Source organism: Adiantum capillus-veneris, chromosome 4, assembly GCF_014529385.1.
Source record: "Adiantum capillus-veneris isolate H3 chromosome 4, ASM1452938v2, whole genome shotgun sequence".
Lineage (NCBI taxonomy): Eukaryota > Viridiplantae > Streptophyta > Polypodiopsida > Polypodiales > Pteridaceae > Adiantum > Adiantum capillus-veneris.
The window spans coordinates 130226169-130241318 of NC_140934.1; the positions used below are offsets into that span (position 1 = coordinate 130226169).

At 40.7% G+C, this 15150-nt stretch overlaps 2 protein-coding genes across 3 annotated transcripts in view; both read right to left on the bottom strand.

The window, feature by feature from the left end:
• Positions 1-4856: 4856 nt before the first annotated feature.
• LOC147459973 (uncharacterized) lies at positions 4857-13512 on the bottom strand. Its single transcript, XM_086509932.1, has 2 exons — positions 13462-13512; positions 4857-5278 (listed from the first exon to the last, which is right to left on the bottom strand). The coding sequence occupies exons 1-2, from the start codon at positions 13505-13507 to the stop codon at positions 5022-5024; spliced, it is 303 nt and encodes a 100-aa protein (XP_086366058.1). The 5' UTR covers positions 13508-13512; the 3' UTR covers positions 4857-5021.
• Positions 13513-14271: 759 nt separating this feature from the next.
• The window catches only part of LOC147459974 (uncharacterized), a 91928-nt gene continuing 91049 nt past the window's right edge, over positions 14272-15150 (bottom strand). Inside the window, exon 6 of one of the 2 annotated variants that reach the window (XM_086511134.1) lies at positions 14272-14691. In XM_086511134.1, the coding sequence (XP_086367260.1) occupies positions 14597-14691 (95 nt within the window). In that variant the 3' untranslated portion in view covers positions 14272-14596. Of the gene's footprint in view, positions 14692-14799; positions 15137-15150 lie in introns of those variants that run through there. The other variant, XM_086511133.1, reaches the window with a different exon arrangement.

Sequence of the window (15150 nt, forward strand, 5' to 3'; positions counted from 1 at the left end):
GTGCTTACAAAAATTTTTGAAATTTCCCTTCCCATGCGCAATTGACAAATCACCTTCTCATAGATTCGAGAAACCGCAAGCATAAACTCACTTGGCACTTGAGAGAGATGAATTGAGAGAGAGAGAGAGAGAGAGAGAGAGAGAGAGAGAGAGAGAGAGAGAGAGAGAGAGAGAGAGAGAGCGATGGCAGAGAGATGTGTATAGGGAGATCGGATAGCGGTAGAGAGAGAGAGGGAAGGAGATACAGGAGAGATAGATTGAGATGGAGAGAGACGAGATAGAGAGGAGTAAGCTTTTCTTCATAAAGATGGTAATTAAATAAATAACCAAACAAAGCTCCCTCCAAAGCTCGTATGGGGCAAGCTTCTCTCTCGTGAAAAATGGTAATAAAAGTAATTACAAAAAAAAGCTCCATCCACACTCTCTTGAAAGTAAAAGAGAGTCAATTCACCTTTGACTTTTGGATAATTTATTATGCTCAAATACCATGTGTAAAGTGTTTGCAATTCTTTGACCGTGTTCATCATGGTTGGAACCACATTGCCTACCGAGAAAATTCCCTAAATCTTTATGTCAGTTTGTCTCGATTTCCAATTGCTCTTTCAATAAGTCCATAAAATACTTAGCGAGAGGATCTAGAAACAGTGATTTTGATATGTTTTCTCAAAAAAATTGGGTTGATATCACCCAAAGAGTTGGTATTTGAAGCATCCATGGTGTAGTGTTGTAGATGGTGGAAAAAAAGTGTACTAAAAACAAAGTGTAAAAGGAAAGGTTTTGTTTATGTGCACAATGCTAATGGTAGTCAAAGGTGCCTTTGAGTGCCAATGATCTGCCAAGGTCTATGCATTAGTGATGAAGCTTAAGTAGGATTGTTGGGTGCTTTAGGTTCTTGATTTGGAAAGGGAGAGGGAAAGGGGTCTTTCATGGGTGGTTGACTATTACTGAGATTTCTAGTTTTGCTATGCTTGTGCCCTAATACTACTAGAATCATAGCAAAACTAGATTGAAGTAGAGAATATTTATGCTCAAGGATTGCACACATATATTAAAACTCATGCAAAAGAGGAGATGCACAAAGATTGGCTTCAACCCACCCCCATGCATGAGAGAAGCCCCTCCTTTCTGCATGTATTTGCTTATATTGGTAAAACTAAAAGGAAATCTCAAAAGGCAAGGTGCATTTCACTTTGGATAGAATGCCACTACTTTGTCAAACATAGAGCTTCCATGATTTAAGAGGTATCCTATGAGCTAAGAGAAAACTAAGATCTACATAAACTTAGGCCGTATTGTAGAAGTTGAGGGCACCCATTGTGAATGCATCCTCATAATTTGCATCTCTTCATTTGTCTCACCACACATCAATCACATATCAGATCATACTTCTCACCAATGGAATACCCAAGGTGGGATAAAAAACAATCAACATTTAATTCCTAATTTGTCAATGTGTCCACCTCGCGGTTCTCCTCCTCTTCATGGCTTAGCTTGGCTAGTTGGGGATACATATGCATGATAGCTAACAAACGGCAAAAACCCTCAATGTCACTAGATTTATTCAATCTCATCAAGCCTTCTATGATTATAGGACAAACGAATTGAAACCACAGATCTACATGGAAAGACACAAACAAGCTCTATAGTAGGTAGTAGTCTTCCATTTGAGCATAGGAAGAATGTTGCAAGAAGCTAATAAACTTTTATTTAAGTTGCCATTATTTTATATAGTTTTAAAGTTCATGAGTAGTAATTTATGTAGGCTTTTTTTTTATAACTTAAATAAAGTATTTTCTTTGTATATTAATCTCTTTTGAATGAGTTATTGTGTCAAAAGTTCTTGACACGGTAAGATTGTAGCATATGATGATACGCAAGTCGGTCTTTGGTTGCACCTAGTATCATATGACCCCGATATATGTCTCGTGAAAGACATGTACTCTCTATCCTTTGAAGTGAAGATTATAGCCGTTGGAGAGGGGGAATGGGGAACACACCCGAAAGACAACACAATGACCTCTCTATAGCTCAAGGGAATGGCATCACCCCTATCCTCTCAAAAACACCTTCAAAAATTTCACTTTACACTAGTAGAACCACGTCTGCACTCCACCCAATTCTCACACACCCAACAAGATCACCGCACAGCACATACCCACAACCATAGTTCATCTCAACCCTTACAACACACAAAACCGCTCTAACTCACTCTCTCCACACAGACATCACCGGTTTGAGGAGGCACACACATCCACACTACCGACACCGTGGAACACAACAAGAGTAGGAGAAAGCGAAAAGGGGAAGGCAAAAACAACACCAAGTTGGGCAACAATGGGCTTGATCTTTCTTCAAAAGTATACAATGCCAAATCTATGGCTATTTTCATCAAAAATATGCAGGGCTCAAGAAAAGATAGGTTCACTCTATCCAAAGCCTGTTCAAAATGAAAAATCGTTGGTTCAAATTTGGGCAAGAAGGTTCTCAAGCCCGTTCAAATTATGGAATTTTTAGTTATAATATGAGATTTTTAGTGCGATTATCCCTCTCAAATTCAGAGTTAGCCTGGTCATATGTGTGTGAAAAGGTTCCAAAGCCGGGTCCACAAAAAGTATTTCCCGAGCCGTGGTACCATGTGAGTTTGGCTCATTGGACTGTGAGTTAGGATCCTCCCATGAACAGCAGTCTTGAATGTCTGTGATCCGATTGATCTCGTAGGGTGGGTCCCCAAAATGTGTGTATGTTCTCTACATCAAAAGCATTCATGAAGATAGGAGTCAAGTGATAGAGTAATCACCAATTGAGAGCGTTCAAGATAAATGCAGCATTCACTCGATGAAGCCAGAGGGTGAAGCCCTGATCAGCTTTGACAAAACCGACACATTCAACATTGTGCATCCAAAAGAGCAATCGATTCAAACCGATGAGGATGATTGTAAGTTGAACAACAAGAGGAACAAGAATAAGAGGTCAACATCAAAAAGAAAAAAACCAGAACAAGGTGATCTGTCATCATGTCAATTCTGGTAGTTAGCTTGATATCATTGATGTTCCCACCGTGGACACTGCAATTTATGATCCCAAAGTCAATGAAGCATTGATCAACTCTGACAAAGGTGACAAATTTTCTCATAAGCCCACATTGAGCTACAATAATGTAGAGGATGAAGTGCAACATCAGAGCTTGCGTTGATGAAGACGTAACACTACTATACAAAGTATAGGTCATTTAGTTGTCCCCAACATAAATATGGAATTTGTGGTTGGCACATAAATTCAAGTTCCACAAGTAGCGGGTCCACTGCTAAACAAACCTAAGTTTAGTATATTCCCACCCACAAATTTTGAAAATTAAACTTAGAAAGGAAGAAGACTTGCAAAATCAAGCTTCAAGTTGATGCAAGTGTGTTGTTCAATTGTAATTTCAAAGTTTCGATCAGGTTGTAACTATTCCATGCTAATATTAAGGGCTGCCAACCCTTGCTCAAGGCAGAACTAAAACGATATATTCCATGTTTGTGACTTTTCCTCTACACACACACAGAAATGCAAAGCATCTACGTCTAGGGTTGTTTTTTCTCTTTGAGCACCAATAACAAGGTGGCCTTTCATGCAATAGCATGAGAACACAAATGTAGAATATTCATACCACCACAACGCTTTATAGTACATAACTTATCCATAGCAAGTAATCACAATCCTTTTTTTTGGGAGCAAGTAGACCAAAAATGCCCCAAAATTCGAGACATCAAAGCCCGTGGACAACAGGGTGGCCAATGCAATAATGGCAGGAAAAACTGCATATAGATGAACTTCACTACTATGAGTCTTACATGCAACGGCCAAGTAGATTGGGTTTATTCTCAACCCAATCCAAGAATTTGGCATTGTTTACTGACCAAGTTAGCAGGTATCCAAGATGCCTCACAATTTGATCAAGCTTCACAATCTCACTTAGCCACAATATAGAGTGCCAATCCTTTTGGTGCAATGACAACAGCTTAGAGTTTTGGAAGTTAACGCATAGACCAACATCCAATCCATAAACACGCAAAGCCCCATGATACATCGAACATCGTCAAGTTGATTTCTAAGCCAAAACATAGAGTCATCAGCAAGCGCTTGTGACACAAAATGATTGCAAGATGGTAATTCCAATCCATGTAATTGGCCACATTCTATCAAGGAGTCCAGATACAACAATAAAGGATGTGTAGCAATCGCATGCAACATAGAACTTGAGGGGCACCCTTGCCTGACCGATTGACCAAGATCCCACAATTGAGTGAGCTCACAATTAATTATTCTCACATATTGACTATGCTCATAAAGAAAATAGACCACATCGACGCATTTTGGAGCCAAAGCCCAGAGCCACCATTATACGTGCAATGAAATCCAAATGAACAGTGGCAAATGCTTTCTCTATATCAACTTGAATAATAAGTACATCTTGTCCAATATAATTTTCCTACTCAATGCCGATAAAAGCATTAGCAATATAATCTATAATTTGTCAGCGAGGAATGAATCCATATTGAGCAGTATGTATGCCAGAGAACAAATGGTCTTTAATACGAGTAGCTGTCATTTTCGATATCAATTTGTAAATGACTGGCATAAGCATGATATGATGCCAATGTGAGAAGGATTCACATAGTTCTTGCTTTGGCAACAATTTCACTAGTCCTTCTTTCCACAATTGCAGCAAAGATTGCATGGTCCATGCATGATTTATCATAAAAAGTAGAGGCTACTAAAGGGATTCCCAAAAGCGAAGGAAAAATTCAACTATAAGACGATCCCATCAAGGCGATTTCCAATGACCAAAGTGCAACAAACTATCAGCAATTCGACTTAAGAAAAGCTGGCCTTAAGACTATCCACATCATCCATTATCAATATAGGATGTACATATGACAACAATAACTATTTGGCTTGCAGAACCTCACTTAAGAGAGCCTCAGGAGCGGCAACCTAGGTCCTTTAATAGCCACCGAGTGCGTGAATAGTGAAAATGCTTAAGAAACTTGCTTTGACGAACATCCGTTATCCATGAAAGCATATTGTCTTGATCTAACCTTCCATTTTTCAAGATTTCTCTTGTCTTTATGCACCAACAAGGCTCTATCCGCACATAACTCCTCTTGTTCCGAATCAGTAAGCGGTCTAGAATTTGCAAGACTTTCTAAGGCTTGACAAGTTGTCTTATCTTCATGCACTTTGTCTCTTTGCTGGTACATGTACCACGAACCATAATCCTTTATGCTGCCTGGATCTGCATGACAAAATGATACCAGCCACATCACATCAATAAACATATGAGAGACAAGTGGAGGAATCACCACTTCAATCAACCTTTGGAAAGCTTGATGTGAAAGATATGCATTATTAATATGCAATAACCCCTTACGAGGTAGCAGGGAATCTAAAGCCACTATCTTAAAATGAAGCAAAAGCCAAAGCGGGAAATGACCAGATAGAGTAAAGGGATGATCGATCCTCATATCACATGCAAACACATCATATTACAGAGCGCCCAACAAGTACGAACGATCCAATCATGCTCTATATCCAAAGTGAGTATCATGAGTAAAATTATAACCCCGCTCCGAAGGGTGGGTAATAGCCCACAAATACAAATACATGTATCACTGACTATATTATCCAAAGAAGAATGCTCAAAGTTCAACATATGCGAATGACCATATGTATTGTCTAAGTTTGCATGCGCATTATTAAAATCACCACATTAAAAAACATACAAACGCCATGGGTATTCGGCTAAATCTCGCCAAAGGTGACTTCTTTGCACCAAGGCAATATAAGCATAAACAACAGCAAATTCCATAACATTCCCTTGTACAAGACATTGAACAACCATCCAACACCCCACCGGGTCATTATGGGCTAAGACCGGCTATAGCTCATGTCGCACCATCATCAAAACACCCGAAAAAGAACTAACAGTAGCATAAGCAATCCAAAATCCCACATAATATGAATATTGACCAACGAACTCATGCTGATTATGCTCCTGTAATACCACTATGTCTGCTTTGTGTGTATGAACATAATGCCAAGTTAGCTTCTACTTGTCATGGTTGCATAACCCACGCACATTATACGTAAAACATCTAAGAAAAGAATGCATCCATACAATATATACAAAAGAACCACAAGGCACAATCATCAAGAAGAGTTGCCCATGGACACATCTGCCTCCATACCAATAGTCAAAAGAGCAGACTCCAAATGTGTTCCTTGCAAGGGATTTTGATGCATAGGCAATGACACGGATGTGGAACCAAGCAGAGCATCTTTATACGAATGAACCACTCTATCCCACGCTTCAAGTAGCGACTTGTGATCATGAGAGGCAGATGTAGAAGTCCCAACACTTCTTCCATTTGAAGGCACGTACTTTCTTCAGACAGGTGTGACACAAGGTATAGCAGTCTTCTTTGGAGTCTATCACCCATGAGTAGAATCTCCCATTATGGCTTTACCCTTGGTATCCGCCTTTGCACTAGGATGCACATTTGCCAAATTCTTAACCTTTTCTTTATCTTGTTGGACCTGCATGTTTCCACTCTCTACACACACATCCACACCCACAATCACTCAAGCAAAACACAATGGTTCAATAAAGCACAAAATTTGGGTTTTTTGATAGGGAACCCACATTATTCATTTGTATTGGACAGCATGCCACAATCATTACCAATCGTGCCCTCCGATCGCAGCTGCTTGTGATCGAATCTTTTGATGGTGCCATTTCTCAATTCTAGCTCTAACCAGCTCATGTTCTTGCAAGTGTCTTGGTTCATCCCGTATCCTTTTCGATGCATCCATTGCTAATTGTCCTTGGCTACTTTGTGTGCCGACTCTCCCTTTGCGCAAGCAAGACACCCAACCCTTGTAACTCCTACTGCACACATTGCATCAAATCCTACATTTTTGCCAGATACTTATCCATTTCACCACTCGAAGCACCAGATTCAACACCGTGCTTTTCTTGCTCTTCTTTTGTCGAGAGCCGCAATCGTTTGCTTGTCTCAGACATGCCCCCTTGATGTTCTCAATAATTGAGACCGGCTCAAAGTAACATGCCAAATAGCTTGAGCACATAAGGACGTTCAAGAAATTTGGTATGGTGGGTTTTCAGCGTGCAAGCTTAAGCACATAATCACAGCTGCTCACATATTTGCCTCCGGCCACCCAAGAAGTTGAGCATGTATACACAGCCAACGTCTTTATGTTGAGCAAGAGGAAGAAACCCTCCTGGCTGGCAGGCTGGCTGTGAATTCGAAGGTTTGATTTTTTTGGCCACTAGAGCAGCAACCCTCACCCGAAAAGGAGTCGCCACATCATTCGACGTCTCTATAGAGGGTGTGTGGGTGACTGCATAGTGGTCGATTGTGCTTATGTGCTCAGCACAAGAGTTAAAGAGAAAAATTCCTCTCGAGGGATATGCGGCTCCATCCTACAGATATTTCCAAGTTCAGAGTCACTAGGAAAAAATTTCTCAGATAGAACTGACAACTTGCATTCAATTAGCTCAAAGTTCTTCACAACCAACCCTAGCCATTTTGCCATGCCAATCTGTGATAGCCTTTGGGCCGATCAGAGGATGGAGGGAGACTTTTTTGACATGAGATAGCTACACTGCACGATCGAGTCTTTCTTCTTGCTTGTTATTGATAGGTTCTTGCTGGGAGGTTCCGTTTGCAACATTGCCATGGCCCTGAGGTACCTCACCTTCTCTCTCTCTCTCTCTCTCTCTCTCTCTCCAACGCTCCTCGTCGGATAGATATTTAAGGTCTCTTGGGATAGTTTCCTACGACGTTAAAACAATCTTCTCCTCCTCCTCCTCCTCCTCCTCCTCTCTCTCTCTCTCTCTCTCTCTCTCACACACACACACACACAATTTATGTTAGCTGACCCAAAATTTCCACAAGAATAATAGCTATACAATGGCTACTTACCTAGGAAGCCCGCATACTGAACGGTAACCCATGATGCAAACTAGTCTTGGTTCTAAAAATACCAAATCCACAGCCAATATCATACCTTTGGGGAGTTTCTAGTGGTTTGCAGTCGTGAATGTTGAAGACTCAACCATGATGATTTTTTTTGTTAATGATGTTGACATCACTAATGCTATCTTCCAAAGCTCTTTGCTCATAGTCGATAGATTCTTTCTGGGAGGTTCAATTTGCAATAGTGACATGGCCTGAGGTACCTCTCTCTCTCTCTCTCTCTCTCTCTCTCTCTCTCTCTCTCTCTCTCTCTCTCTCACACACACACACACACACACACACAACCACAACCACACACAACTCATGGTTAGACCGTTGATAACCCTACGTATTTTCCATGACTAGGATCATCAAAATGTATAGAGACGATCTTCTTCACATACACATTGGTAGAGCCTTCAAACTATACAGCACCCATCTAGAAATCTCATGTGTGCTAATACGCTAGTGCCTCGAAAGAGAGATTGTCTAGCAAGAACTTCTAGCTAATGTTCGAAAAGTACGGGCAACATAAAGCTATTTAATCATGCTCATACCACATGGGAGCACAGGAATCTTGGTAACTCCTATGGGCCAGACCTAGCTTGAAATTGAACCCCATATGAGGTGCCAAGAGTCATGGTGGTTTCAATGTTAGCGATAGAGGGGCTTATTTTGATATATGCATGTAATGGCCCCGCATAGGTTTCAAGCACTAGAGTGAGGAACTCTAAGGAACCTATCCATACTCCAAAGGCATCATCAATGCAGAAAGAAAAAAGCAAGGTGTGAATGATGGAGAAGGGTAGAATTGATTTTTGATTGGTCATCCCCGCCATTTGATCGTCTGCCAAGGTCCCCTTGGCACCACGCCACACTCTCCAATGATGACCTTTGTCTACTCTCTCCTCCTTTCCCTAATTATTACATGTTGATCTTCATCATGTACCTAGCTACCCTATCCCGATGCCTCTTAAAGCTAATCCCAACACCTCAATACCATGCTCATCACAAGCTACTGTCTCAGTATCTTCAAGAAGGTTTTGTTGCCCTCAAAAGCATCCAAAAATTGATAGCATCCCTTTATTTTTCCTTGTCACAATACCTCGCCCCAAACATCCCCAATGGTTTGTACATCCTACATATTGCTTGGTGGTCTAACCTTGGTGCACCACCTCAGTAGCCTAAACCTTCATCGATTTCCTTCAAGCCATTTCTAGTTTCCTCATCATCTAAAGCCACTAGTGATTAACCTTGCGATCTTGAAGCTAGCCTCCTCAAATGACTTGGCTTTTGAAACATTCCTTCATGCTAACATCTTCAGCTTCCTCATCTTGATGCTTGCCTTCTTATCCTGGCTTGAAGATCCAAACCATGCCATTTTCATCCAACCATTGCCTATGCTCTTCTACCATACATAGTCCTATGGTGCCAATTTCTTTGCGCTTGTCCCTTAGTTTTGAACCATTGACATTGGTGCGTCCCTCTCAACCTAAGAATGCTTTCCCCTGCCCCCACTACTTTGGTCTTGCACCCATCCATGCACAACCTCTAGTTTTTAACTCATTTAGTGGAATTTAGCACGATACAGCTCATCTAGGGCCTCTTTATTTGGTAGTTTAAGGAAGTCAAACCTTTAGTATTAAGAAATTAATCAAAGGACATCGTTTGAACTCAAAGAAGCAAAACGGCTAGTTTATTTGAATTCAAATTTCCCTCCCAAAATGAAATTTAAAATCTAGCAGGTAAAACCATATCATGTAGTGTATCTATGGAAAGAGCTCAATGCGTAGATTCCAAATCTGTGATCTCTACTCAAATTGGAGATCATATGTGGAAATTATGAAAGGTTGAATATCATAAAATTGTCCACCTCCTTTTTGGGGGGAAAAGTGTATCCTTTGACCACTCTTACACACCCACCATTCTTGCACACATGGCGTACACCTATTTGTCAAAATATTAATCACCTCCATAAGCTCATAGCAAATAAAGAGGCCCTCCTAGACCCCATCATCTTCCTAATGTAATGATTTTCTCACTGTGGCAACAATGCTCACACATTATTACGCTACTACATTGCCATGGTTTCTTTAGTTTACCTACTAAATATAAAGATCATGCAAGCCTGCACAATCTACATCTTGGGTAATTATGACGTATAGCTCCTTCACCTTCACCTTTGCCTTCGTATATTAACTTTGCATTGCAATTGCCTACTATTATTTCCTTGAAACACTTGGGATAGGGTTGCATGTGGCCATTCCACTATTGTGTATGGCAGCCATGAGCACCTACAACACACCCCTAGTCCCCTACTATTATGTCCTTGAAACACTTCGGATAGGGCTACATGTGTCCCTTCCACTGTTGCATATGGCAGCCATGAGCACCTATACCACACCCTAGTCCTCTTCAACAAGGATAAGATTCTTGTGAATAGCAGTGTTTTCAACATTTCCCCCTCCTGCCATACCAGTCTCAACACCTATGGGAAGGAATCTCCCTTTGAGAACCACAAATTGTAATCTACCAGGATTATTGCTTATCTCTAGCTCTCATAGATAGATCCCATTGGCATTTTTGTTTCTACTTTTATACACTAATCCTTCCTTGTTTCGTAGCCCAAAATAGAGGGTTTTTCTATGCTCTCTTCGCAATGGCCACTATTTCTATTGTTGGTAGCTATAGATGATACCCACCATTCTGCCTGTTAGGAAATATAGCGTAGCTAAGTAGATAATTGAGTAGATTACTTAATGGAGAGAGATAATTTACATACACAAGAGATTATAGAGTAGAGAGAGAGAGAGAGTACACACGATATACGTGGTTTACCCAATGTGGGCTACGTCCACCGGAAAGCAGCCACTCAATGGCTTTAGTACTTCAAAACAAGAAGTAGATTACAAAGGGATTATATCCTTTTGGAACTCCCGCCTTGCTTCACTCTCACCACCTCACACCCACCTTGTTGCATCAACTTCACACTATAATATGTGTGTAGAAATGGCCTCCTTTTATAGGCCAAAAGGGCTGTCCTCTCTCATGAGAGGCAGCCATGTGTAGCCGCCGATAAGTCAAAATTGGACCCTCCAATGCGCCCATGTGTGACTACCCTTGAGAAGAAAAATCCGCTTTTGAATTCGGCCACCGGCCACTGGCCATTGACTTCCAACCACCGGCCATCGGCCAACCGGCCACCCGACCGGTCATTTTCTGACCACTTTCCGGCCGCCACATAATATTTCGGTGGAAAATTTTGAGCTCGAGATTGGCCGTGAAAATTTTGGTTTCCGGCTAGTTATTATGGTTTCCGTCGAGTGATTTTGCTTCGCGCACGATGGCTTCTCCTCATAATTGGGGCCTTACAGATGTGTGTTTTTACCACAGAATATTACAAGGGTTAAATCAGGCTCCATACTTAACACTGCCCACCAAGCCCACCCAATAGATTTTTCCACTTATTGATTGATGCCCTCTTCACCGATGCTATAATCCATTTTTTTATGGGAAGAGCTTCTCTTTTACTTCAATCTTCTACATCAATATTACACCATCGGAAGCATAGCTATGTTGATATCCCTAAACCAAAATCCGTAATCTTCTTGGGTTATTAGAGGCTCTTTTTTTTTTTCGAAGAAAGGCGAGGTTTTAACGACATCTACTCATTGTATCCCTAAACACTTGCTCACTATGTTGAAGCACTTTACTCATGTCATGCTCCACTTATACAAGCATGGGAAACTTTTCGATCCCATCTTATTATGGCCAAAACAACATATTTGACTTTTGAAGCTTTTGGAATTTTGAAACCGTGACTTATGAACAACCTAAAGTTCTCCCACTAATCAGATGCCCAAAAACCCTTCAAAGTTGTTCCTGAACATGAACTTTTTGTATGTATAGCAAAACGATTTGACTATCTTTTCACTCCCAAACCAAGCCTATACAAAGCAACAACCCTTAAATGTGATTTTTTGATATGTTTACAGTTCCTGACAAACTTGAGAGTGATGATCTCCTTTTGGATGCCAAAGTTGTTATTTTATATTCAACAAAAAAAAAAAGACTTTACTCATTGCAAATTCTAGCCCTTGGTCGATCTCTTTTGTGGTCAATGTTTGCTTCTTTTCAACTGCAACTAAACCTCAACCCCTTGCCACACCGTTTGCAAAACTAGCATTGCCCCCCAATGGTACCCAGGTTTCATTTTCCAAAGAGTGATAATATCTTGGATGGAGCTCAACTAGTGGGGTAAACCTCGAAACTATTACCTTGCCTTACCAACAATAAGGCCTTTGCCCCCCCCCCCCCCCCCCCTCCAATCCCTTTTCTGCAAAACCCAAAAATCCCCTTGTAGCTATGAATTTTTTTCCCCATACCTTTATCTTTCTCTATTTGGTTCCCAAAAACTCTTGTTCCTTATCCCCATGCTCTCCCCTTCAATAATTTTTGTAATACATTTCTTGCCTTCAGCTTGATACACTTGTATGTTAGTGTTAATTTTCTCCACATATACAGCTATATCTTGCTCTTGGATGCCCATACCTCATACATGACCAACACAACTCTATGTTGACATAGACTTGCAAAGGAAGTAAACCATGAGCTATCTTTTCCTATTCTCCTAACATTTGTTGAACAAAATATGCTTGCAAAAGTCTCTGGATGTCTCTATTCTACTTTAGCATTCCCCTCAAAGTAAGACGCTTTGTAGGTTAATAACATAACACTGGAAGGCAATTGCTTTCTCAACAAGAGTATTTAGTGATATTATTTACAATACACTAACATGTATTTATTGTATGGCTGACAAATGGAAAGCAACAGCTAACATTGGATATATTCTCAATATTGAATGAAGGATGTTAGATGCAGACGGATAATGTGACAAAAGCTTCATGTTGGGAGAGGAGGTCAGCCCGACTTCCCAACTCGCTAAAAGGAATTTTTTCTTTGGATAATGTGGGTATGCATGATTGAGAGAAGTCCGTTCCTTTTTTCAAAAATTTATTTTAGCATCGGCTAATCCATCATCAATTTTATTGTTTTTGTCATTCTTTAGCTACAATCTTGCATGTTTGCTAACATTTTGTTCAGAAACATTGCTAAGAATGAAGGGACTTTGGTCGAGACCATTGACTGTGACAACAGCTTTTCCTATTATTAAGCAAACTCACATGCTGAGAAAAAGATTTCAATCCTTAACATTTGTATATATGGCATAACAAATCTCAATTTGTGTATGGTTTGTTTGTGCGCGTACATGTATGTGTGTGTGTGTGTGTGTGTGTGTGTGTGTGTGTGAGAGAGAGAGAGAGAGACATTTGTATATATGGCAAGACAAATCTCAATTCATGTGCACGTGCGCGTGCGTGTGCGTGTGCATGCGAGAGAGAGAGAGAGAGAGAGAGAGAGAGAGAGAGTTTGCTTATACCTTTAGAAGGCCAAATTGTCAATGGAGACGAGACAATGCACAACATTATCCATGTCTGTTCACCAAGGATGAACAAAACATCAACACCCATACACCTGACTACTAGCAGACTATACGTGTAAAAGACTAGCTAGGGATATCACTATGCTGATCCTAGAGAGCCGTGGGAGTAGGATAAATTGCTACTCCAAGATTGAGAGAAAGAGAGAGAGAGAGATTTTGCTAAGGCCACTTCTATCACCTCTGAGACAAATGGAGGGTAACGACCATACAACTTATACATAAAGATTATAATAGAAGAATCAAATTGCACCCATAACATGTTAAGAGGACAGCAACACATTTTCGATTATGTCAGCACCAGTGGAAAAAGAGAAAATGAAAGATCCCCTGTGGAGATTCTCTCTCTTTCTCTCTCTCTCTCTCTGGCAACGCCTGTGGAAGCCACTGAGACCCCCCCCCTCTCTCTCTCTCTCTCTCTCTCTCTCTCTCTCTCCGTCATCTAGGGCAACTGAGGGAACCCTTCCTCTCCGATGCAAGCGATGGGCACAGTGGAGCAGGCGAGGACGAGCACAAGCAACGACGATTGGGGCAACAGGCAATGCATCGTGCGAGCAGAGGGCTAGAGCCTAAGGCTTGTGGATTTTTATTTTTATTTTTTATTTTTTTTGGGGTGGAGGGGGGCATCTCGTTATTGATAGGAATTTATTTCCATCCAACCCATTATGTTAACTATGATTACAGAGCCATCTATTTGCCCATCAAACTATAGGAGAGTGAAGCAAGTTAACTCTCTAAAGAATTTAATGATTAAAGAACCAAATGAGTTTCATTAAAAAATTGGTGTACACATGAAGTTTCTTGAGGCAAAGTAGGTATGTCACAACAATTCAAAAGATGGAGCAAAAGACCGTCTTTGAGGATGAAGACTACTTGAATGGATCAAGAATTGGGTGTATATATCAGGGAGAAAAGTTTTCATTGGCACCACTCAGCAGCATTGTCAACTCATTTATAGGATTTCTGAAAGCTTTTGTAAACACATTCAGGAATATAAAGAGTGTATGTCTCTGGCTGTATGTGGTAAATCCTTTTAAACAGTGGCAAAAACATTCAACCCTGTTGAAACTATGGATCACTCAACCACTCCAAATTCAGCCTTCATACTAACCGAAAAATTGCCGTCCCCACTGACTAAACCTTTTAGGGATAAAGACCTTCTGACTTCACCTACAAAACGCATAATTGAACTCCTTAGCAGTTATGTAATCGTGATTGCACTTGCAATTCAACTTCCCGTGCAGCAATGCCAAAGATTATCAAAAGATGACACTAACAAAATGAAAAGCATGAGCAGAAATAAGAATATTTACAGGAAGGTATATTGTATGTTACCTACTAGATATTGCACCAACAAACCAGTACCATAAAAAGAAAGACTACATGGATGCAAGAATGTGTGGACGATTTTGAGAAAATAGTGAATTAGAGGGAATGTTTTTCAGATCCATTCTCCTTCAGATGTTTTTTTTTGGTGGGGTGCAAGTGTCCATTGGAAAATTTCCCTCTCTCGAATAACTGTAGGTGGCGCCGTCTCCAAGTCTCTCGCCCTCTCGCGAAACTGTTGAGGCAGTGGTCTCTCTCTCCAGAATGAGGCGAGCCAACCTCTCCCTCTCTGTGCCATGCGAT

Excerpts from the sequence above, each read along its gene's own strand:
- LOC147459973 (XM_086509932.1), bottom strand. The coding sequence starts at position 13,507 with ATGTTGTGCATTGTCTCGTCTCCATTGACAATTTGGCCTTCTAAAG. Across the intron at positions 5,279-13,461 it reads GACAATTTGGCCTTCTAAAG|ATCCAGGCAGCATAAAGGAT; the intron begins GTATAAGCAAAC and ends TTTGTCATGCAG.